This window comes from Eptesicus fuscus, chromosome 4 (assembly GCF_027574615.1).
Source record: "Eptesicus fuscus isolate TK198812 chromosome 4, DD_ASM_mEF_20220401, whole genome shotgun sequence".
NCBI lineage: Eukaryota > Metazoa > Chordata > Mammalia > Chiroptera > Vespertilionidae > Eptesicus > Eptesicus fuscus.
The window spans coordinates 77,892,878-77,914,885 of record NC_072476.1 but is presented as its reverse complement, the minus strand read 5'-3'; the positions used below and the strand labels follow the sequence as shown (position 1 = coordinate 77,914,885).

Here is a 22,008-nt window from a genome sequence, read left to right as displayed (position 1 = left end):
TATAAAACATTAAAAAGCCATTTATTACATACTTTTGTAAACTTGAAAATTGGAAACAGCACTTATGGGAGAATTGAATCAGAAGGAATGATGCGACATTTCCTGTGTTGAAATGTCACAGGCAATGCCTGTGTTGGGCTGGTGCTGTGTCCAGGTAGCAGTGGTGGCTGCCGGCTTGGCTGGGGGGAAATTTGTGCCCAGACTGTGGGAGTTGAAGCCCACGCAAGGTCCTCTGTGATGGAGGCCAGTCAGTTTTTATGGACTTCAATGCTATTTGCTTCAGTGCACTTTGAAATGCAGGGTCAGCTCACTGAGCTACAACATGCAATAATAACACATTTTTATAGGATTGCCTTGTCAGAGCAGCAACAACACGTGATACATAAAACCAATAAACACGCCGTGTCTACAGATTCTATCCAGTAACCAGGATAAAGCAATAAAACTGACAGCAGCCATCAAAAAGCTCCCTTCCGGACTTTGTCAGGTGAATTTACTGTTGCTTAAAGCAGAGTGGCACGGAGCCTCGGATCAGTGCAGTGATGGAGCAGCAAGTTACACCGCATGGAGGGGCGCGTGCCTGGTAAACGCAAGCAAGATGGGCAGGTGTGTTTGCTAGGGCTTGGGGCCCTCTGGTCCTTAGGGTGATGCAGTCCACATTAGAGAGAGTCTACAGGATGCTTTGGTTTTCCCAAGTTGCACATTACATATCATGTGTGACAGTGGGCTATGGAGCGGCAGGTCAGCCAGTAGTATGTCCTGGCTGCTGCTTACAGCCTTGAGGCAGGAAAGAGCTTACATTTGCTGGAGAGCACAGGGGACGCAGTGGGTTGGTGCTATCTTAGACTGGATTCCTAGCGTGTGGGCTTCCGTACTCTACGATGGAAAGAAGGAAATAATAAAGGAGGGAAGCACAGCGGGAGAGAAGGAAGAAAGGAAGGAAGGAGGGGAAGAGACAGCAAGGAAAGAGAAACAAAGAAAAGAGAGGGAGGGAGCTACCGGTGAGCGTGCCCTTTGCATCTTCATGGTCACCACCAGAACTAGTTCCCAAAGTTTCCAGAGCTCCTCATCTTACAAGCAAATGAACATGATCAACACAACAAAGCAGCTATGAGTTGTACCACATTCCTGCCTAGATTCGCCGGGATGAATGGCTCCTGCACAAGAGTGGCAGCCGGAGTGGGCGTGGCTCTCGGGGGCTCTCTCCCACTTTGGAGAGGGAGAGGCCTGACTTTTCTAGACCAGTGCCACCTGTTCTCCCAAATGCTGACATTCAAGATCATTAAAGCGGTTAATTGTGTGATGATTCATTTCATTAGCAGAGTATGCTGTGCTGGCCCACCCTCCAGGCCCCGGCACCTGGGGCTCAGAGGGTTTGGTACCCATTCGTCTCTGCACCTGTCCTGGTTTTGAAGGAACGATGCCTTTGAACTCAGGAGTTAGTGGGAGTTAGCTAAGGATGGAGGGACATGATGGGAGATCTTGGACACTTCTCTCTGCTTCCAGGATGTAAAGGGGACGGAGATGCACACTTTGGAGTAACACTGAGAGCGTGTGCCAGCTACAGGCCCTCCGGAAACTGTAGCCTGGAGTTCGCAGGGAATCCCACGTCTCACCAATCCTCAGGGCAGGAACGGGGAGGTGAGTGAGGCACCCACCTTGGGCACAAAATTTAAGGGGGCACCAAAAACTCAGTAATGAAGATAAGTGATGTTTTAATGCAACATTTAAAAAATAAAAACTAATGCAAAGCATCCACAGTGGACAAAATATCAACGTTTGAAACAAAGGCAAGACTGGTATCACTAATTTTTCCCTTTTCTTTTCATGGTTCATCAGGGCACTGTTATGGATCCCGTCTTTGTTTAAATTTTTCTTTAATTTTTATTTTTTGGTTTTTTAGAGAGAGGCAGGGAGAGAGAAACATTGATTCATTATTCCACTTATTTTTGCATTCATTGGTTGATTCTTGTATGTGCCCTGACTGGGGACTGAATCTGCAACGTGGCACATCGGGACAAAGCTCTAAACAACTGAGTTACCCGGCCAGGGCTTGTTTAAAATTTTAATGTTTTACCATCATTTTTTTTTTTTTTTGCATTAACTTAAAGTTTTTAAAATATTGTATTAATTTTTTTTGTCTTGCTCACTGAGGTTGTTGGTTGTCCCTTAAAATTTTTTTTCCCTTTGTTAGATGTCCCCATTTTTGGCTCCTTTGCCTGTTCCACCCAGTCCCCAGCCCCCTTCCCTCTGGCTGTCACTACACTGTTGTCTGTGTCTGTGGGTTATGCTAATCCCTTCACCTTCCTTTGTCTGTGGGTTTGGCTAATCCCTTCACCTTCCTTCATCTAGTCTTCCTCTCCCTGTCCCCTCTGACAGCATCAGTCTGTTCCATGTATCCATGACTCTGTTTCTATTTTCTTCATCAGTTTATTTTATTCATTAGGCTGCACAAATAAGTGAGATCCTATGGTACTTGTCTTTCTCTGACTGGCTTATTTCACTTAGCGTAATAATCCACAGGTCCATCCAGGCTGTTGCAAAGGGTAAGAGAGCCTTCTTTCTTACAGCCACATAGCATTCCATGGTATAAATGTACCGCAGCATTTTATCAACTCATCTACTGATGGGCAGTTGGGCTGTTTCCAGATCGTGGCTATTCGTGGTAAATAGCATGGTTCTCCCTTAAATTTTGCACCCAAGGCAAAGGCCTCACTCACCTTACCCTAGCCCCTGCCTTGTGTTCCTAACCAAGAACCAGTGGGAAAACGTGGCCTCCTATCTAGCACAAAATATCCCCTAAGACTACGGAGCCTTTTCAGTGAAGATTTGTGACTTCACTTCACGACTCCCTTGTCTTTCCTGCTTTTTCTGGGCATATACAAGTGAAAAGGAGTTCGTTCCCAAGTTTCCACTCTGTTATTGTGTCTCACCATTATGCCCTCAGCCTAAGGGCCAAACAATTCGGATTAGATATTACTCGATTTTTCCCTTGATATCCAATCAGAATTTCACAACTATAAGTTACCATTGCACGCCTACAACTGGTTATAGAACTGAATCAAGGCCTGTAAATGCAGCACCGGAGTACAAGAGCTACCCTGGCCATCAATGCAGACTTCAGAGAGCAAGGCCTGCGGGAGGGTGACTCTTTGGGCTTTGGGGGGGGGGGCCCAAGTCATCACACTGGAGCTTCCCTGTCCTCTTTCTCTATCGTATTCAGTGGTCCTGTCCCCTCTGTGTCGCTGGTACTATCTTTACTGACACTCCAGCCGCAACAGAAACTACTCACTGAGCCAGCTTATTGTGCTCTTGAGAGACAGCTGGTATACGGAGCTGCTTTCTCCCACTGGTTTTCATTGTAAATGTGCTATCTCAATTGCTGTCCCAGGAGAATCGGCGTTGGAGAGCTGGCCTGGGAGCCAAAGCACCATTTATCTCACGATTCCTGTGGGAAAGAAGCTTGGAAGGACCGGCCTCCAAATGAGAAGGTACTCGCACCACAGCCCACCTGGGAGTTGGGCTCTGTAACCACACAGCGAGAACACCGGGTTGGCTGCAGGGGCTTGCCTGGTCCGCAGGTGAGCTGGCCAATGTAGCTAAAATCCTAAACCCTGGGGAAAGGAGGAACTGGGGGAGGGTGTCATTTGTCCTCTTTTGTAGCTATTTGCATCCTAGTGGCATTTGTAGAGACTGCAGACACCTAAGGGTCAGGGAGATTAATGGAGTCCATTTGATGGTAAGATTCAGTTCTCAGCCTCTTCTTCTAAATTCATTGTTTTCTCTTTTTCATTTGAAATGAACATTAAGACTTTATCCACAACCAGTTCCCCAAACAGCTACATTATTGGGAAGTCAGACCCAAGCACAGTGCCCCAGCTGTGCAAGAGAGAGTCGGGAGCTGGGGTCCTCAGAGCTGCCAGGTTGTGGGCGTTGGTGGTCTCCCTTTAGGGTCAAGGTGGGAGATGCTTCGAAGGGTGTCCAGGAGTGGAAGGGAGGTGGCCTCCTCGTGGGTGACTGCCTGAGCCTTGCCCTGCCACAGGTCCTCCCTCTACTTCCACCCACTTCCACATGAGGAGATGGCTGGGTGTTTCTCACAGCCACATCTGTCCCGCATTTACTTTCCAGGGAGTGTCATTAGTCCCGGGGCTCAGAAAAGCACAGAAAATCCCTGCCCAGCTCCAGGGACCAATCTGTCAAGTCTGGTCCCTAACAGACAACAGTCCCTCTATTTGGGGCAATTTGGCTAAACACATTTATTTGCCATCCCTAGAAATCTTCAGCACTAAATGTGCTGGTATTTCCATCTGAGAAGGAATTTAACTGCAAAAATGAGCAGGATGGTGAATAAGAATAAAAATACCACGAGAAAAAAAATGCCCAGGGCCGTAATCCCACAGGATAGTTCGACCTCAGACAGCTTGACTCCCCTTAAAGATGGGGGGTTCGCACACACTGTCTCCTCCACGTCCTCAAGTTTGTGCAGGTTTTCTCTGTACCAGGTTATGAAACCGACATTTGAGCAAGTGCAGTCCAGAGGATTGTGACTTAAATTAATGATGCTCTGCTGGGACAAGATGGGGAGGAGACGGGGTGGGATGATGCGAATGCTGTTGGTGGCCAGATTGAGGTAGAGCCCCTTCAGGTGGCCGAGAGCATCGATGCTGTTTTCCGTCAGGCTGTTGTGGCTTAAGTCTATGTGAGTCACATTGCCAAGGCTGTGGAAGGCCTGCTGGTCTATAGAGAGGAGCTCACAGGAGGATAAAATCAGAACCTCCAAGCCGGCTACTGTCTGAAGAAGGTTGGTCTTGGAGAGGCTCCCGTCTTGAAAGCGGTTTCCCTGTAAATTCAGTTGCCTGAGACCCCCCAGGCCTTCCAGAAGGTGCTGATTGCTGGCATCGAGGAGGCAGTGGGAGAGATTCAGAGCCTGCAGAAGAGGGAGGTTTTGGAAAGGACTTTGTGGGACCCTAACAGTCAGGTGGGTGAATGCCAAATCCAGGACTTCCAGCTTAGGACTCTCTTGGAACGCCTGACTCTGGAGACCAATGGACCCAGCGTAGCTCAGGTTGAGGTACTGCAAGTGGTGCAGGCTTTTGAGCGGCAGATTGCAGCAGTCAGAAGCCTTTATGCCATTGTGGCTTAAATCAAGTCTCCGGAGATTTTCTAGTTTTTCCAAACACCCAGCACCAAGGTCAAGTTCCTTCAGGTTGCCTTTGATATAGAGGTCTGTGAGGGCTGGGAAACTGGCAGCATTGATTTGACACAACTGCTCAAAGTGATTTACATTGAGAACTAATTTCTTGAGAGAGTTCATACCCTGAATCCCAGAGGGTAACTCTCTCAAGTGAGTTGCCGTCAGGTCCAATTCCCGGAGGCGCGTGAAGCACCGGAATGTGGTAGCGGACAAGTCAGAGAAATGGTACAGCTGCAGGCTGATGCTCTCGACAGACATTTCACAGAGTCCCTCGAGCATGGCTGGAGTGAGGTCCTGACTGTCAGTGTCCTCGTATGTCCCCAGCCAGAGAGACTGAGTAGTAGAGTTCTGCAGACCTTTCAATATGACAGACACATCAAGAATCCCTCCAAATCGCAAACTTTGGAAGACTTTTGCATGGAAAGCCCCAGGCTCCATGCCTTTAATGTCGTTGCTGTCGAGGTTGAGGCTGAGGTTGGTGGCCCCCAGAGCGTTCAGGTCTTCACGAGAGAGGAAGTGGAGAGCATTATTCTGAAAATCCAGAACCTTCAGATTCTGTGTTGGGAAGTTTTCTGGGAGCTTAATGGAGGAAATATAGTTGCTTCCAAGATACAAACTTTCCAAGTTTTCCAAATTGTGCACCGGGATAAACTCAAGATTGGATATTCCCGTTTGGGTTAAGAAAAGATGCTTCAGTGCCCTGGGCCCGAGGAGGGATGTTTCGGCCATGAATATCAGGGGATTTCCGGTCAGCACAAGGGTGTCCAATTGGTGATGGCTTTGAAAAGTGTCTTCATGTATCCAATTGATCTGGCACCTTGAAAAGGTAATAGTATTTAACAATAACTAATTAGAAAAAGGGAGAATAAATCCTGTCACCGTGAACTACCTTTAAAAAGTCATGGTTTGTGTATAGTAAAAACAGTGTACGTTAGTATTCAAAGTAAAACATGAAAAACATTCTTCAGTAACTACAGATGGCCTCTTGAATTAATGACTAGCCTCAATTCTAAACACACTAATTTAGATTTTTTTCCCCCTAGATATCTTGCCCCTTTAGGTTAAACTATAAGAAGTTTGTGTTTGGAATCTAGAGAACAATTTAGTGGTTTGCTTGTTGAAAAAAAAATCAAACGATTATTTACTATTTTAAGTAATAGAAAATATTATATATAAAGCATGATATATATGATATATATGTGTGTGTGTGTGTGTGCATGTGTGTTATATATATATAATGCATAATAATGATATTTACATAGAAATCTGTGTCATCCTGGTCAAGTTACAACTTTTTTCAACCTCTGTTTTTTTATCTATAAAGTATAGAAATTATGATTATAGAACGGTGGTGAGTGCACTTCTACTCCATAGAAATATGCAACACTAGAGCTGAAAAGACATCCCTACTAGTACTGAACCTAATGATAATGGACAGTACACACACAGATACAACATACCTTCCCTGAAGGTCAAGGGGAATTCCTTAGAAATGAATTGTGGGAAGGAAGCTTGAATCCATAGGAGCAAGTGAGCCCTAGAGCTAGCCTTGTCACATCTGCCAATATCTGTAAGTCCCTAGTAGCCTAGAGCCTGGCTTTTAATGAGCCACATGTGTCAGTGGCAGAAGACAAAGCTTGGGGATAGGATAGGAGGGCATCTCAAAAACCTGCTCACTACCATGACCCTCAAAAGGGATCCTTTCAGTGGGTGACCTTAAAAAAGAAAGCTCACAGAGGGAGACCTCAGGATATGTGTTTGTCTTGGCCTTGGCTCTGAATGGAACAAGGACAGCAATAACAGGGAAAGACTCCTCTGAGATTCCCTAACCATAAGCTTCTAATCAGGAGGATTGTGGCATGAATTTATGCCACCTCCATAGACCCGCCCAAAGAAACCCAAGTGGAAAATTGAGTTTGAAGTTGTTCTAGGATGGCAGTATCTTCAGGTAACTGGCAGAAGGAAATAGAAAACTTTTCCAGATCGGTGTACTTAAATTTTAATAAAGAAAACTTCCAAATTTACATAAAAGCAAAGAGAATAATACAATAAACCTTCATATATCTATTACACAGATGCAGTAATTCTCAAGATTTTGCCATATGTGCGCTCTGCTTCATCTAGTCCCAACTCTTATCTCCTGAATTGTTTTAAAGCAAATCTTAGCTATCCCATACATATTTGAGTAGGCATCTGCAAAAAAAAATTGAGGCTTACTTTCTATAGCCATAATGCCATTGTCATATGTAGCAATATTAATAATTCATTGGTATTATCTAATTCCAGGAAAGTATTTTAAACAAAGATTTACACATATTTCTAAAAGATAAATACGCTCAAAATAAAAATTCAATAAACAAATAAGGGAAACACAGTAGCCAAAGTCAGCAAAATAATAATGATAATAATAATAATGATGATAATTTAAAAATTTACAGAATTAGGTTTAAAAAGCTAATATAAGAATTATCATGTATTTGATAACATATATGATATATAAAGAATATAGAAAATGCATTATATATTATCAGAAAATATGATACATTATTTATATCAAACATGTTTTACATATTTAAAGAAAATAGTAAAAATCAACAGTCCAATGAAGGAAAAAAATATTAAAACTGATCTGCTATATTTGTAAAATTTGTTTCCAGTTTTATTATTAGTATTTGTTAGAACTTAAGCAGCATGACTGAGCCAGTCTAGTTTAACAATTCCCTTTCTACTCCATTGATTGCTTTTTTAAAATTATATTTCACCTGCAAAACTATTTCATGGGAGAGGGTACACACACAGGATAAGCTGATGGTCCCTGTGCCCCCCAAAAGTTCCGGATGCACTTGGAATGCAACTTGTGCTTTTCCTTAAGTAAAACATCAGTGCACACAGGGAACTCAGATACATACCTGGTTAAATCCAAAAAGATCAGATTTGTGAGTCTGAAGAAAGTTGTGTTTTGAATTGCAGGCAAGAAGTTAAAACTGAATTCCAAAAATTCTGTTGTGTTTGGTAGAGTGTCAGGAATCTCTCTCAGACCTAAATTTTCACAGTTATATGTTTTGTTGGCTTCTTTCTGATGAGATAAACAATGTAAATTAATATCAGATTTCATAATTTGATTGACTAGCAAATTTACATATGTGGTATTTTTTTGAGCATCAATCCCACTTCTAGGAGTCTTTACCAAGTATATACTACTTGCAAAATCACAAAATGACTTATGCATAAGATGATTCATTTAAGCATTTTTATATTAGAACTAGAGGCCCAATGCATGAAATTTGTGCACTGGGGGTGGGGGGTGGTTGTCCCTCAGCCCAGCCTGCACCCTCTCAAATCTGGAACCCCTCAAGGGATGTCCAACTGCTGGTTTAGGCCCGATCCCACTAAACCGGCAGTCGGACATCCCTCTCACAATCCAGGACTGCTGGTTCCCAACCACTCGCCTGCCTGCCTGCCTGATTGCCCCTAACCATTTCTGCCTGCCAGCTTGATTGCCCCCCAACTGCCCTCCCCTGCAGGCCTGGTCACCCCCAACTGCCCTCCCCTGCAGGTCCGGTTGCCCCCAACTGCCCTTCCCTGCCACCTGGTCACCCCCAACTGCCCTACACTGCTAGCCTGTTTGCCCCCAACTGCCCTCCCTTGCTGGCCATCTTGTAGCAGCCATCTTGTGATGACATGGGGGCGGCCATCTTGTGATGACATGGGGGTGGCCATCTTGTGACCACATAGGCGTGGCCATCTTGTGACCACATGGGGCAGCCATCTTGTGCAAGGGCATGACAGTCAATTTTCATATTACCTCTTTATTTTATAGGATATTGACAATACCCAGCTTATCCATGACTATAGGATTAATTGCACAAAATATGGTACAGTCACAAAAGGGAACCTTCAGCAGCTGAAAATGAAATGACTGAGATTTCCACACACTGATAGGGTGTGATATCCAGGTATATTGTGTGGTGAAAAAAGCAAGTACATATGTAGTATATATGGTAAATGGGATTAGTATGTAGTGTATTGTATACTATCTTTTCTGTAAGATAGGTATGTGTGTATTTTCTTCTATTTGCAAAAAGAAACCATGGGGGAAAAACTCAAAATTGGTTGTCTTGAAGGGAAGAGATGAACCAGAGAGAAGAGCAAGAATGGAAGCAAGACTTCTTTGACTATACTTTGTTTTATAGGTTTCATTTTGGATGCCTAAAATGTTTTAAATCACTGTAGATTAGCATCAGCAAAATTAGACAATCAGATAGCCACACTTTCTGATGTGATTGATGTAAGGACACAGAACCACCTATGAGGTATTCTCACCCACCTCTCCCCCAATTAAAGCTTGAATCCAACCATGACTTTAGGCTTAACTTCCAGTCTATAAGGGATGTGGGGGATTTACTAGGTGTACTGGTTAATAATGCGGATTTTCTTGTAATGGAAGAAAACACGATAATTTCAAGAGAAACATCAAAAGTGCTTTATTCAAAGTAATGTTCATCACTAGCTACACATTTCCCTCATCCTTCAGGTAATTTGTGGATACTGTCCCAATAGAACTTTCCTTGTTTTGAGGCAAACCATTCAGAGACCCAATTTTTCACTTCTTCGTACATTTCTTCGATCGGAACAAGTGGTAATCTGAAGGAGCAAGGTCTGGTGAATATAGCGGTGGGTTAATACTTCACAGGCAAGATCTTTTAACATATCTTTAACTGGTTTTGAAGTGTGTGATGGTGAGTTATCATGAAGCAAAATTACTTTGCCATGTTTTCTGGCACATTCTGGTTGTTTCACAATCAAAGTGTGGTTCAGATTGATTATTTGTTGTCGGTAGTGATCAGTATTAATGGTTTCATCTGGTTTTAGAAGCTCATAATACACCACACCTTCCTGATCCCACCAAATGCAGAGCATTGTCTTCTTTCCGAAGCGATTTGGCCTTGCAGTCGATGTTGATGTTTGACCTGGATCAACCCATGATTTTGTGCATTTGGGATTCTCAAAATAAATCCACTTTTCATCGTCAGTCACAATTCGATGCAAAAAAAAAGACTTTCTTTCGTGCTGTTGAAGCAACATTTTACTGATGACTTTTTCGGTTTTCTATTTGTCTTTCGTTCAGTTAATGTGGCATCCATTTTCCTGCCTTTAAAATATTTCCCATTGCTTGTAAATGATCAGAAATTATTTGCTGAGCAACATTTAATCTTTCTGCAAGTTGTTTTTGAGTTTGACATGCATCTTCATCCAATAATGCTTGTAATTGTTGGTCTTCAAACCTTTTTGGTTGACCTGGATGTTCTTTGTCTTTCACAACAAAATCATCACTTTTAAAGTGTTTAAACTAGCGTTCACAAATATCTTGAAATGGTGCATGTTTACCATAAGCTTCTCACAGTATACAAGCACTTTCAGCATTACTTTTCTTCAAAATAAAGTAATGAATTAAAACTTCCTGCAAATGCTCTTTTTTTGGCACGAAATACAACATTTTTAAGCGTAAAAATACCTATGATTTTAATACCTTCAGAAAATTTGACATATAAAGTTTTGAAGCTTGTTATCAATACAACAAAATAGCATACATATCAAATCGCATATATATCAACATATGTGAACTCCATCTATTGAAAAAAATCCGCATTATTAACCAGTACACCTAGTAAGTTCACCAGCACCACAAGGTAGCAATTACCCAAATGCAGAAAGTGGGACATTCTGTAGAACAACTGACTTTGTTTTATGGAATGTGAATGCTGCGGGCGGAAGTGGAGAGGGGAGGGCGTGGGAGGAGTCAGGAAACTGTTCTTGTAAAAAAGAGACATAAAAGCTATTTAAGAGACATAACCAACATATAATAGAGTAGCCCTTGTTCAGATTCTGGTTCAAACAATGCACTTAGGAAAAGACTTTTATAGAGTATCAAGGAACTTTGAATATAGACATGATATTAGAGACAATTAAAGAATTATAAACATTGTTAATGATAAGAGAAACGTTCTTAATTTTTTTGAGATCCATTTTGAAGTATTTAGGGATAAAATGATATAATGTTTGAAATTTGCTTTCAAATACTCTGGCAAAAAGGGAGGAGAGGAGTAGGTAGATGAGATTAGCAGGTAAAATGTTGATGGTTGTTGAATGTTGAGTGATACATGCATAGAGATCCCTTGTAAGTAACTAGTTATGTATATGTGGTTAGAAATTTTCTAGCCCTAGCCAGTTTGGCTCAGTGGATAGAGCATTGGCCGGAGGGTCCCAGGTTCAATTCTGGTCAAGGGCACATACCTGGGTTGCAGGCTCCTCTCCGGCCAGGACCCTGGTCAGGGCTCATGCAGGAGGCAACCAATCCATGTGTTTCTCTCACATGAATATTTATCTCTGTCTTTCCCTCTCTCTTCCACTCTCTCTAAAAATCAATGGGAAAATATCTTCAAGTGAGGATTAAAAAAAAAGAGAGAGAAAAAAAAAAGAAAATTTCTAAATATAACATGCAAACGAACTAGCAATGTGGCACAAACTTGAAGTCATGGGGCTGTGCAGCCTGGGAGTGTGAATTTATTTTTGATCTCGGGAGCCACAGACTGCTGTTTTTTGGGGGTACAGCCCTGCACATAAGTCAAGAGGACTGCCCGATTCTGCGTCCCAAGTGAGTCAAGTATTCAGAAACTGCTTGTTAGCTTCCCCAACTCAAGTTATAAATCTTGTACTAACTGGATAAAAATGGGAAGGGGTTGGTTAGACATCTGTATAATTACAGTGTCATCATTTATTTGGATGATGCCTTAGGATAAAGCATAGTGGAAGGTATAAAGATCTGATGGTGTCTATTATGAAATAATCTCCAAGGGAAATGCACTTGGGGGGGCCATCTTTCAGATCCTCCCCAGCACCATGTGGTTTCACCCACCCTTTCAGACCCTGCCTTTCCCCAGACCATGCGGTGGTCTCACCAGAGGCCCCTCTGAGCCTGGTCTGGGGAAGATCTGCCCATCAAACTGGAGACCAGCAGCTTTCCTCACATTGAGTTGCACACAGCCCTGCGTAGCTGGAAGCGGAAGAGTCCCCACATTCTCTCTGCTCTGAAGCATGATGTTTTAGAGATGTCATCACTTTGCTTTTTGCTTTCTCACTCCAGCCTCTGCTTGTGGTGCACGTTTTGTAGTTGCAGTGAGCATGCTCACTTTCTAGAAACCACTGTGTCTTCTAATTCTGACAATATTATGAAGGTCACAGATGAACATGCGGTATTCGTATTTCTTTGTAATTCATTTTTCGTTTTATAGGCCCAAAGTCCTCCAGGCACTGGCCCAGAACCCCCTAATGTCCTTGAAATGCATACTTTGCATTGAAAACTTAGATTTAGGTGACTGGTGGGGAAAAACACATGTTGATAGACCCCTCTTTGGTGCCCATGAACATGGATGACCCAGAGAGGAGATGGATATGCAGCTTTTGCCCCAATACCTATCAAGATTCGGGTTAGCTTTGCGGGGACATTTTTCTTTCCTGGTCTCCATTGGCCTAGCTCAGTGGTCGGCAAACTCTTTAGTCAACAGAGCCAAATATCAACAGTACAATGATTGAAATTTCTTTTGAGAGCCAAATTTTTTAAACTTAAACTTCTTCTAACGCCACTTCTTCAAAATAGACTCGCCCAGGCCATGGTATTTTGTGGAAGAGCCACATTCAAAGGGCCAAAGAGCCGCATGTGGCTCGCGAAGCCACAGTTTGCCGACCACGGGCCTAGCTGATGCCACATACACGTGGAGAAAGGGGCCTTTCCTCAATTCGTCCTGCTGTATTCTCACCCCACAGCCAAAGGCTCCGCTCTGGCAATTCCCTCCTCCTGATTATATACGTGCCTGCGACACCTAAACTGCTCCTCTTTGGAGCTTTACTGAGCACTTTATAGCATTAAAGCGATTGGAGAAGTTGAGGATGGAGTCGGAGCTCTATGAGCCCACCTGAGGGAGCTGCTATCAAAGGAGAGTCGCGTGGAGGAAGGAGCTCAGTTTGAACCCAGTGAGCGTCCAGGGACCAGTGAATCTCACACTGTGGAGGAGTATTGAGAAGCCAGCAGGAGCACGTGCCATACGTTCCTCTCTGGTTAGGGAGACACTGCCTTTGATTCCTGGGACAAAGAGGCAAATGGCAAGAATTGTAGTTTATAGGAGAATTTAAAAAGCAAACACATTTCAAGAATGCACTGACCTCTCTCTTTGGCTTTCATGTTCACTCCCCTGTACAGTCAGAATTACCATTTCAGATATTATAGGTGGTGATGTCCAAACTCTTCCTGCTCTGGAATCATTTAAGTAGCAGTAAATTGCTTTCAGCTTATTGTATTTTTAAGGGATGAAGTATACACACGCACACACACGCACACACACACACACTCATTCTTTTTTTTTTAATCCTCACCAGAGGATATGTTTTTATATATTTGAGAGAGAGAGGAAGGAAGAGAGAGAAAGAGTGAGAAACATCAATATGAGAGAGAATCATCCATCAGTTGCCTCATGTACATGCCCTGACCAGGGATGGAACTTGCAACTTACGTATGAGCCCTGACTGGGAATTGAGCCTGAAATCTTTTGGTGCATGGATGATGCTCCAACCAACTGAGCCACTTGGCCAGGGCTCATTCGTTTTGTTTTTGAGAGTAAATTGCAGATGCCATGACTGTTTTCCTCTAAATCTTTTAAGGAAAAAGGATATTCTTATACAACCACAGTGCCATTACCAAAAATTCAGAATATTTAACATTGATATGATATTATTATCCAACACAGTCTATATTCAAATTTTGCCAAGTCCTAATATTGTCTATTATAGTAATTTTTGTTTTTCCAATCCAGGATCACACATTGCATTTTTTTTTCTTGTCTCTTTAGTGTCCTTTAACCTGAGACTACCCCTCAGCCTTTCATTATCTCTCATGGCATTGATTTTTTTAAAAAATGAATACACGCTCATAGTTTACAGGATGTCCCTCATTTAGGTGTGTGTGTTTTTTGTTTGGTTTTTTTTTTTTTACCTGTCCTCATGATTTGATTCAGGTTATACATTTTGGGTAGAAACACTACATCAGGGAAGTTATGTATTTCTTGCTATCAGGATTCATATCAAAACTTTTTTTTTTTTAATCCTCACCTGAGGATATTTTTTCCATTGCTTTTCAGAGAGAGTGGAAGGGAGGGACGGAGAGGGAAAGCAAGAGGGAGAGAGGGAATGAGGGAGAGTGAAAGTGGGGGAGAGAGAGAGAAAGAGAAAGAGAGAAGCATGAAACATCAATGTGAGAGAGACACATTGACTGGTCGCCTCCCACACAGGCCTGGACTGGGGGTGGGGAGCAAATCCACAACCCTCCGATGTGCAGGCCGATGCTCTAACCATTGAACACCACCAGCCAGGGCTCATATTAAAACCTTTTGAGAGCGCATTCTGAAAGCATAGCAGAGGATTTCAGGCCAGCAGAATGATAATGCAACAGAGGAAAAAAAGGACAGAGTGCAAAGAAGAAATACAGTGTGGCCATTTCATTTTGCTCAGGGCTGGGCCGGCTACCAGGGCCACATATTCAGTTGCTTTCCCAGACAGACACCCACCACCACTCCGGAGACATGACCACTTCCTCTAAACACAGCCTAATTCTCCACATCTCCATATATGGGGTCAGTTTCCAAAGCCACTTTCTCACCCTCTGCTTTGGTTGGTTCCACCTCAGTAGCGCCCTTCTGGATGTGCATGCGGTTAGCAGGCCCATGCAAGGCTACATGGTATTGAGGACAGCTGCCCCTGGCACGCCCATGCCACATCACGGGCATTTACTCAGGACCACTGTGCACTGGGACCTGCACCAACCACTTTGTCTCCAGCTTCATGTCAGAGCCGTGCCTTTTACACAGAGCAGGGCTCCCAAGTGTTGTATCTGTGCTTGCAATCCCTTTTCCCTGCAGGCATTCATTTGCATTTTTTCAATCAGGATCTTATTTTGCTTCTTTCTGCTGTATCTCTAACTCCCTGCCGGTCCCATTGTATTTTCTCTTCTCACAAGTGTTGAAATCATTTTCTAATTTAGATCCTTTGCGTTTCACTCTAGTGCCAATTCCCACCTTTACGGGTGGCTCATCTGCACTTGGCACACGCAGCAGCCAGGCCTCCTCCCTCCCACCGCCCCTCTATGCACAAGAAGTCTGGGAGGCTGAACCCCAGCCCGCCCCCACTAACCACTCCTTTATCCAGAGATAGCGATGTGGCTGAGCCAAATCCTAGAGTAACAATTACTCTCTGCAAATAAAACATTCCCAAGAGGGCACCATCCTAAAATGTTGTTGTCTATCTGAGTCCTCTGAGCAAAGGGCATTCCCATTGTATGCAGTTCATTTTCTGTTTGTTGGCAGTTAGACTGCCTGGGTTCAAGTCCCAAGCTGTGTTCTCTGAGCCTCCTTTCCCTCCAACTGTAAATGGAGGACAATAACCCTCTTTGCAGGCCAACTCTGAGGATTAATTGAATAATGTATGCCTAGCACTCCCAAGAGGAGTTAGTATTTCACTGGATCATCACAGCATCATGTCATTGTCTAGAGCTGTTAGGAAGGCTTTGTATCCATGAACTTGGAGTTCTCCTAAAAAGAAGCTCTACTAAGCACACCCCCTCCTTCTCATACCTAGGATTGAAGGCCTGTCTCCTACCATGGTTTTGAATGCACAGAATAGCTGAGATGAGCCCATTTGAAATGAGGAGGCATGCCTACACTCCCAAGTCATTAGTCAAGAGCACATCTAAAATGTCACCAGAATCCAAATCACAGAACGCTGAATTCCAGCTATGCTTTACATATTTGTCAGTCTCCAAAGACTTGATCATGGGTCTAATTTTGTTACTCATGTCACACACACACACACACACACACACACACACACATTCATGCAGAAAGAACATAGAGTATTTAGCAATGGAAGATTCTACATGGAGTGTTGATAGGTGTTCACTGTATTATTTCTAGAACTTGTCTAAATTTGAAATGTTTTCAAACAGAAAATTTTATTAAAAAATTCACTTTGACTCCTCCCTCACTTCATATGCAAAAAGTAATTTCAGATGTATCTTAGATCTTAATGTGAAACCTAGAAATAGGAGTAAATACAAAACAATAAAACTCCTAGAAAAAAAACATAGGATAATATCTTCATGGCCTTGAGTAGGCAAAAATTTCTGAAATAGGACAGAAAGGCACTGAAAGAACAGCACCAATAATAAATCCAGCTACATTAAAATTAAAGATTTCTGCTCATCCATCACTAGGAACCTGAAACCTATATAATTTTATTAACCAATGTCACCACAATATATTCAGTTAAAAAAAAAAAGAACTCTTGAAAAAGGAGAGTTTGATGAGCTTCCAAATCCCAGAGTAACAATTATTCTCTGCAAACAAGATAAAGACAAAACAATCCCAATAGGGCACAGTCCTTCCAGGCAGATAAATACATTCCTGCGGCAGGAGGGTGGTTCCATGGGGACAGAAGATCCTGCTCTCAAGACCCTTCTGGACTGAGCTCTATATACCTCTTTATCTGTATCATTTATAATCTTACCTTATAATAGACAAATATGCAAATTGACCGCACCTTCGCTATGCCCAAGCCACGCCCACCGACCAAGCCACACCCACCAAACACGCCCACCAGGAAACCGTGGCAGGGACGTTGGGGTGTGGCGGAGCCCAAGGCTGGGAAAGCCTCAGGTGGAGGCTTTCCCGGCCTTGGGCACCAGCGGGGAGCCTGCATGGATCGCAGGAAACCACTGGGGGTCGGCTCCTGCCATCCTTAGCAGGGATGTTGGGTGCGGCCGAGCCCAAGGCCACCGCCCAGGGCCAAGCCCTGACCCTGAAAGAAGGCAGAAGGCGGTGGCCACAGCCAAGGCCTGGGTCCCTGGTGCCGGCAGAAAACTGGTGCAGGCAGCCAGGTGAATGAAGGTCTATTGCACGAATCTTCGTGCAAATGGGCTACTAGTCTCTATTATAAAAAGCAAGCCATCACGCCATAATGACCAAATGGTGGGTGGGCGGGGCTGTGCGCGTGGGTGGGCGGGGCCACACGATTTCTTGCTCTGGGCTTCTAGTATATTTTATAATAATCTGATAAACATAAAAAAGGAGAGATCACCAGGAAAGTGGAAAGGAAGCCACAGAGTGGGAGAAGGAATGTGCAATCTGATTAAGGACTTGTAGTACATAAAGAACTCTTGCAACTCAATAAAAGAAAAATAGACACTCAAAAGAATATGGGCAAAAGACTTGAAAAGGCACTTTACACATACAAGGATATACAAATGACCAACAAAAGCATGAAAATGGATTTAATTTAATTATTCATCAGGAAAATAAAAATTAAATTCCAGTGAAATGCCACTATCTACCCAACAGAATGGGTTTTTAAAACAAGCAATAGCAAATATTAGTGAGGCTGTGGAAAAAACAGAACTCATATACATTGCTGATGGATATAAATGTGTATCAACAATTTGGAAACTGTTTGGCAGTATCTGCTAAAGTTAAACATGTGTATACCCTATGAAGAAATGCATCTACTCCCTGGGATACACCTGATAAAGATTTGTATATTTGCTTACTAAAGACATAGATAAGAATTCCAAAGCAGCAGCATTCGTAATAGCCAGAGTAATTGAGAACAATTAAAAATTCATTAAAAGTCAATCTGTGGTGATGGAAGTTAAAGAACTGGGCATCCTTGGGGGCTAGCGACAGGAAGGAGGTGGGAAGGGGCTCTGAGGTGCTGAGAAAGTTTTGTTTCTTGATCTGTGTGCTGGTCACACCGATGTATTTACTTAGTGAAAACTCACTGAACTGCACACTGAGGATTGGTGGACTTTTCTACATGTATGTTTTACTTCAGTAGAAAGTTTTCTAAACTCAAAACAAAACCTTGTTTTTTAAATAGAGCTTGATGAGCTAATGGTGGTCACATGAACATATATACATGGTATGGTTAGTTATGCTTAGGCTAGAGGGGAAGAACTAAAGAGGAAAGGAAAGCAAGACGGGGCGGGGGTAGGGGGTGGGGAGACTAATAGGGGTCATTTGTGCTTGAAGAAGGGCCAAACCCTAAGTCAGAGCTTCCTCTCCCACCATTCCCACTTTTATCCCGTTTGCCTGCAGCCTAGAAGTGCCTACCTTCTCCAGGCCTGACCCTACGCTGCAGCAAGCTCTCTTTTTGCTGCTGCAACAACTCACCCATCTTTGTATCTCCCAACAACCTCCCCAGTACTCACACAGAGTGAGGGCTCGATACACAGCCTTTGAACCCGGCAGCCAAGAACTCATACATGATAAGGAGGTCCAGGAAAATGTAGATCCAATGTTAATGGAATAGGGCCCAGGGCATTTAAACCCAAGTTATTTCAGAGGGAGGGCTGTATGGAGGTTGTTGTATTGGAAGGTGTCAATAGAAACTTAGCCAAAAGGGAAAGCTCGCTGCAGCACAGGCCAGGCCTGGAGATCCTGGGACCCTCAGCATCACTCTTGCCACCTGAATATCTCAGAAGGCCCCGGAGCAGGCAGCAAAGGGACCAGGGTGCTCGCCTTGCCTCTTTCCCTTCCCTCTGCCAGGAAGGGTCATTTGCAGAAAGGAACTGGCAGTCCTCAGCCTGATGTCCTCACCAGGAAGCTAGACTGGTCTAGTGTTTCCAAGGGCTTCCCAAATCTCCCGGGACTCCCTTGTGGGCTTCAGAAGCGCTGGTGAGGCTTTGCAGGAACGTGGGTATTTACGAGTTGAATGGACAGGCTTCAGAGTGGTGGTTAAACAAATCTCCCCCAGGAGCTGGAATGTAATGGTGATACTATCCTATGTGAGGATGTTGTCAGAGGTGGATGGCATACCTCCCTGATCACTGAGGAGGTGGTGTCCCCACTCCTATCCTCTTATCATGCTACCTACATGTCTGTGTGAACCTGACCTTCCAACCGGAATGAGGAGGAGACAGTGGGCAAGAGCTTCTGGGGCTGATAAAAACTTACTCCCTTCTGCTATGGGATGAATTGTGCACCCTCCTCCCCCAAGAAAATTTTTATGTTGAGTCCCTAACAAAGTTGCTCAGAATATGACTTTATTTGGATATAGAATCTTTAAGTAGGTAATTAAATTAAGATGAGATCTTTAGTGTGGATCCTAACCCAATGTGACTGCTGTTTTTAGAAGAATATATATGGAGACAGGCATGTACAGAGGGAAGACTAGGTGAAGACACAGATAGAAGACAGCCATCAAAAAGCCAAGGAGAGAGATCTTGGAAGAAACCAGTCCTGCCGACACCTTGATCTTGGATTATTAGCTCTCAGAACTGTGAGAAAATTAGATTCTTTTGTCTAAGCCTCCCAGTCTATGGCACCTACATGCTGTGGCAGCCAGAACAAAGTCACCCACTTTCCCAGCCTTCATTTCCCCTGGACATTGTGCCTCCTCTCAGTCTTAGTGCATCCTGATTCCATCCTGATACCAGACTAACAGGGTTGTTCCTTTCTGTCCCAGTCCTGACTGGGATTCTTCCTCTTGCCTGGCAGGTCTGTACCCTGTTCTCCCTTATCATTCTCCTGCCCGTGGCTCCCAACCACCTTTCTGCTTCTCCTACCTCCGCTTCTGCTTCTAGCCCCAGCCCTTGTCCGACAGGCCGTGCGGTGCTGTACACTTGCTGGGGTCAGAGGCAGTGGGAGGCAGCTTGAAACGTTTTAGGAGATGGCAGGAGACTGAGGCCCTTCTTGCTCTCTCTCACCACCTCCTCCAAGAATTTCCCACAGGTTGATAAATATTGTGATGGTCCAAAACAGAAGGTGCGATTTGGCTCTGTTCTCCGATGCCACTCTGGTGGGTGAGGAAAGCAGATGGAGGGCGGTCCAACTCGGGGAGAATGCCAGACTCATCCAGAGTGATCCTCATATGCTCTGAAACCTGGCATGGATTATCCCTACTAATCCCCACCCGAGAGCCAAGAAACCGAAGGACTGTTTGGAGTAGTGGCCATGTGCTGGGATGTTGGGCAAATAGCTCCTCCGTGCTGGGAGCAGGTTCGTAGGTCTGCTCTTTGCACTGGCTCCCTGTCAACATTTTATGTCCCAATTAGTGTTATTTTGGGGGCATTGTTTGCGGAGGAGGAAGACTCTCACTTCTTCCTGCTAAGGATCTGCAAGATCATTCCCTGGCTGAGCTCTTGGCTCCTTCTTCACAATAATAAAATAATAATAATAATCTTACCTTATAATAGACAAATATGCAAATTGACCGCACCTTCGCTACGCCCAAGCCACACCCACCAACCAAGCCACGCCCATCAACCATGCCCACCAGGAAACCGTTGCAGGGAAGCTGGGGTGCGGCGGAGCCCAAGGCCTGGAAAGCCGCCCGAAGCTTTCCCAGCCTTGGGCGCCAGCGGGGTGCCTGCTCCGATGGCAGGAGCGAGCCGACCTGCGGGGTCGGCTCGCTTCTGCGATCAGGTCGCAGGGATGCCGGGGTGCGGCGCGGCGGAGCCCAAGGCCCGGAAAGCCGCCCGGGGCTTTCCGGGCCTTGGGCGCCAGCGGGGTGCCTGCTCCGATCACAGGAGCGAGCCGACCTGGGGGGTAGGCTCGCTCCTGCGATCCGGTCGATCCGGTCACAGGGACGCTGGGTGCAGCCGAGCCCAAGGCCACCACCCAGGGCCAAGCCGGGACCCTGAAAGAAGGTAGAAGGCGGTGGCCACAGCCAAGGCCTGGGTCCCCGGTGCCGGCAGAAAACTGGTGCAGGCAGCCAGGTGAATGAAGGTCTATTGCACGAATCTTCGTGCAAACGGGCTACTAGTAATAAATAAATAAAAATTCTACACCCCTCATTGCCCTTTCAAAACAGTGGATATTGGGATGCAAGGCTCAGATGGGACTGCAGGCTGAATCTCAGAATTTCCAGGCCATTTAATCTGGATAAAGGCAGAAAGTTTGGACTCACCTCCGTGCATGTCTGATCCGAGGAGGTGGTGGCTTTACAGCTGGCAGAAAACAGCACGGCCACCAGGAGGCAGCTGACAGGGGGCGCCATCACGGGACCGGTGCCACCCCAGTGTGGTGGGCCTATCTAACCCCAAAGCTGAGAAATCAGTCAGAGGTGCTCAGAAGGGTGATCTCCGAACAAGGACTGCTCAGCGTTTGGTGGCTCTGTGCTGCAAAAAAGGGAAGTCCCTTTACATACCACCCACCCTTGCCAAAAATAGCTGAGACCCAGCCCCAGTGTGGCCCAGTGCGCTTCCTGGCAAACGCGAATCACTCGTGCTGCCCTCTCGAGCTGGTCACGCTGACTCCCAGCAGGACGGTTTTTACGGACTTTAGGCTGCCTTCATGGTTTGGCTAACTCCAACGTCTTTGGGTCCCTTTCCCCCAGAGAGGCTGTGGACGCAGACAATGTCCTCACGAAAGAGGCCACTGGGTTGGTTGTCCTAGGTGTGTGGCCGGGAGAGGTGCTGGACGGGCAGGCACTCTGCGGGCCCGATGGAAGGGCTGAGCCCAGGGGTGGTGCTGCTGGAGCTGGGACCTGGAGCAAGAGGGACAGGTCATCCTAGAAAGTGAGTGTAGCGCTGCGTGGCCACCTCGCCAATACCCACCTCTGGTGCGACAGAGGAGGACAAACCCCTCCCTGACCTGGTGACTCAGGCCTGTTGTCGCAGCAGCAGCGGAGTCCCCTCGTGTTCCCTGCCAACCTGACTCCGCAGAGGACACTGCTGTGTTCCCAGCAGGCTGGCTAAGAGAGAGCAGAGTTGAGGA

General features: G+C 45.0%; 1 protein-coding gene across 1 annotated transcript; it reads right to left on the bottom strand.

The window, feature by feature from the left end:
- Window positions 1–4,239: 4,239 nt before the first annotated feature.
- On the bottom strand, window positions 4,240–21,393 carry CD180 (CD180 molecule). The gene is made up of 3 exons (XM_008162063.3): window positions 21,200–21,393; window positions 8,104–8,270; window positions 4,240–6,011 (listed from the first exon to the last, which is right to left on the bottom strand). Exons 1-3 carry the CDS (start codon window positions 21,287–21,289, stop codon window positions 4,286–4,288), a joined length of 1,983 nt encoding a protein of 660 aa, XP_008160285.2. The 5' UTR covers window positions 21,290–21,393; the 3' UTR covers window positions 4,240–4,285.
- Between the last annotated feature and the right edge of the window lie 615 nt (window positions 21,394–22,008).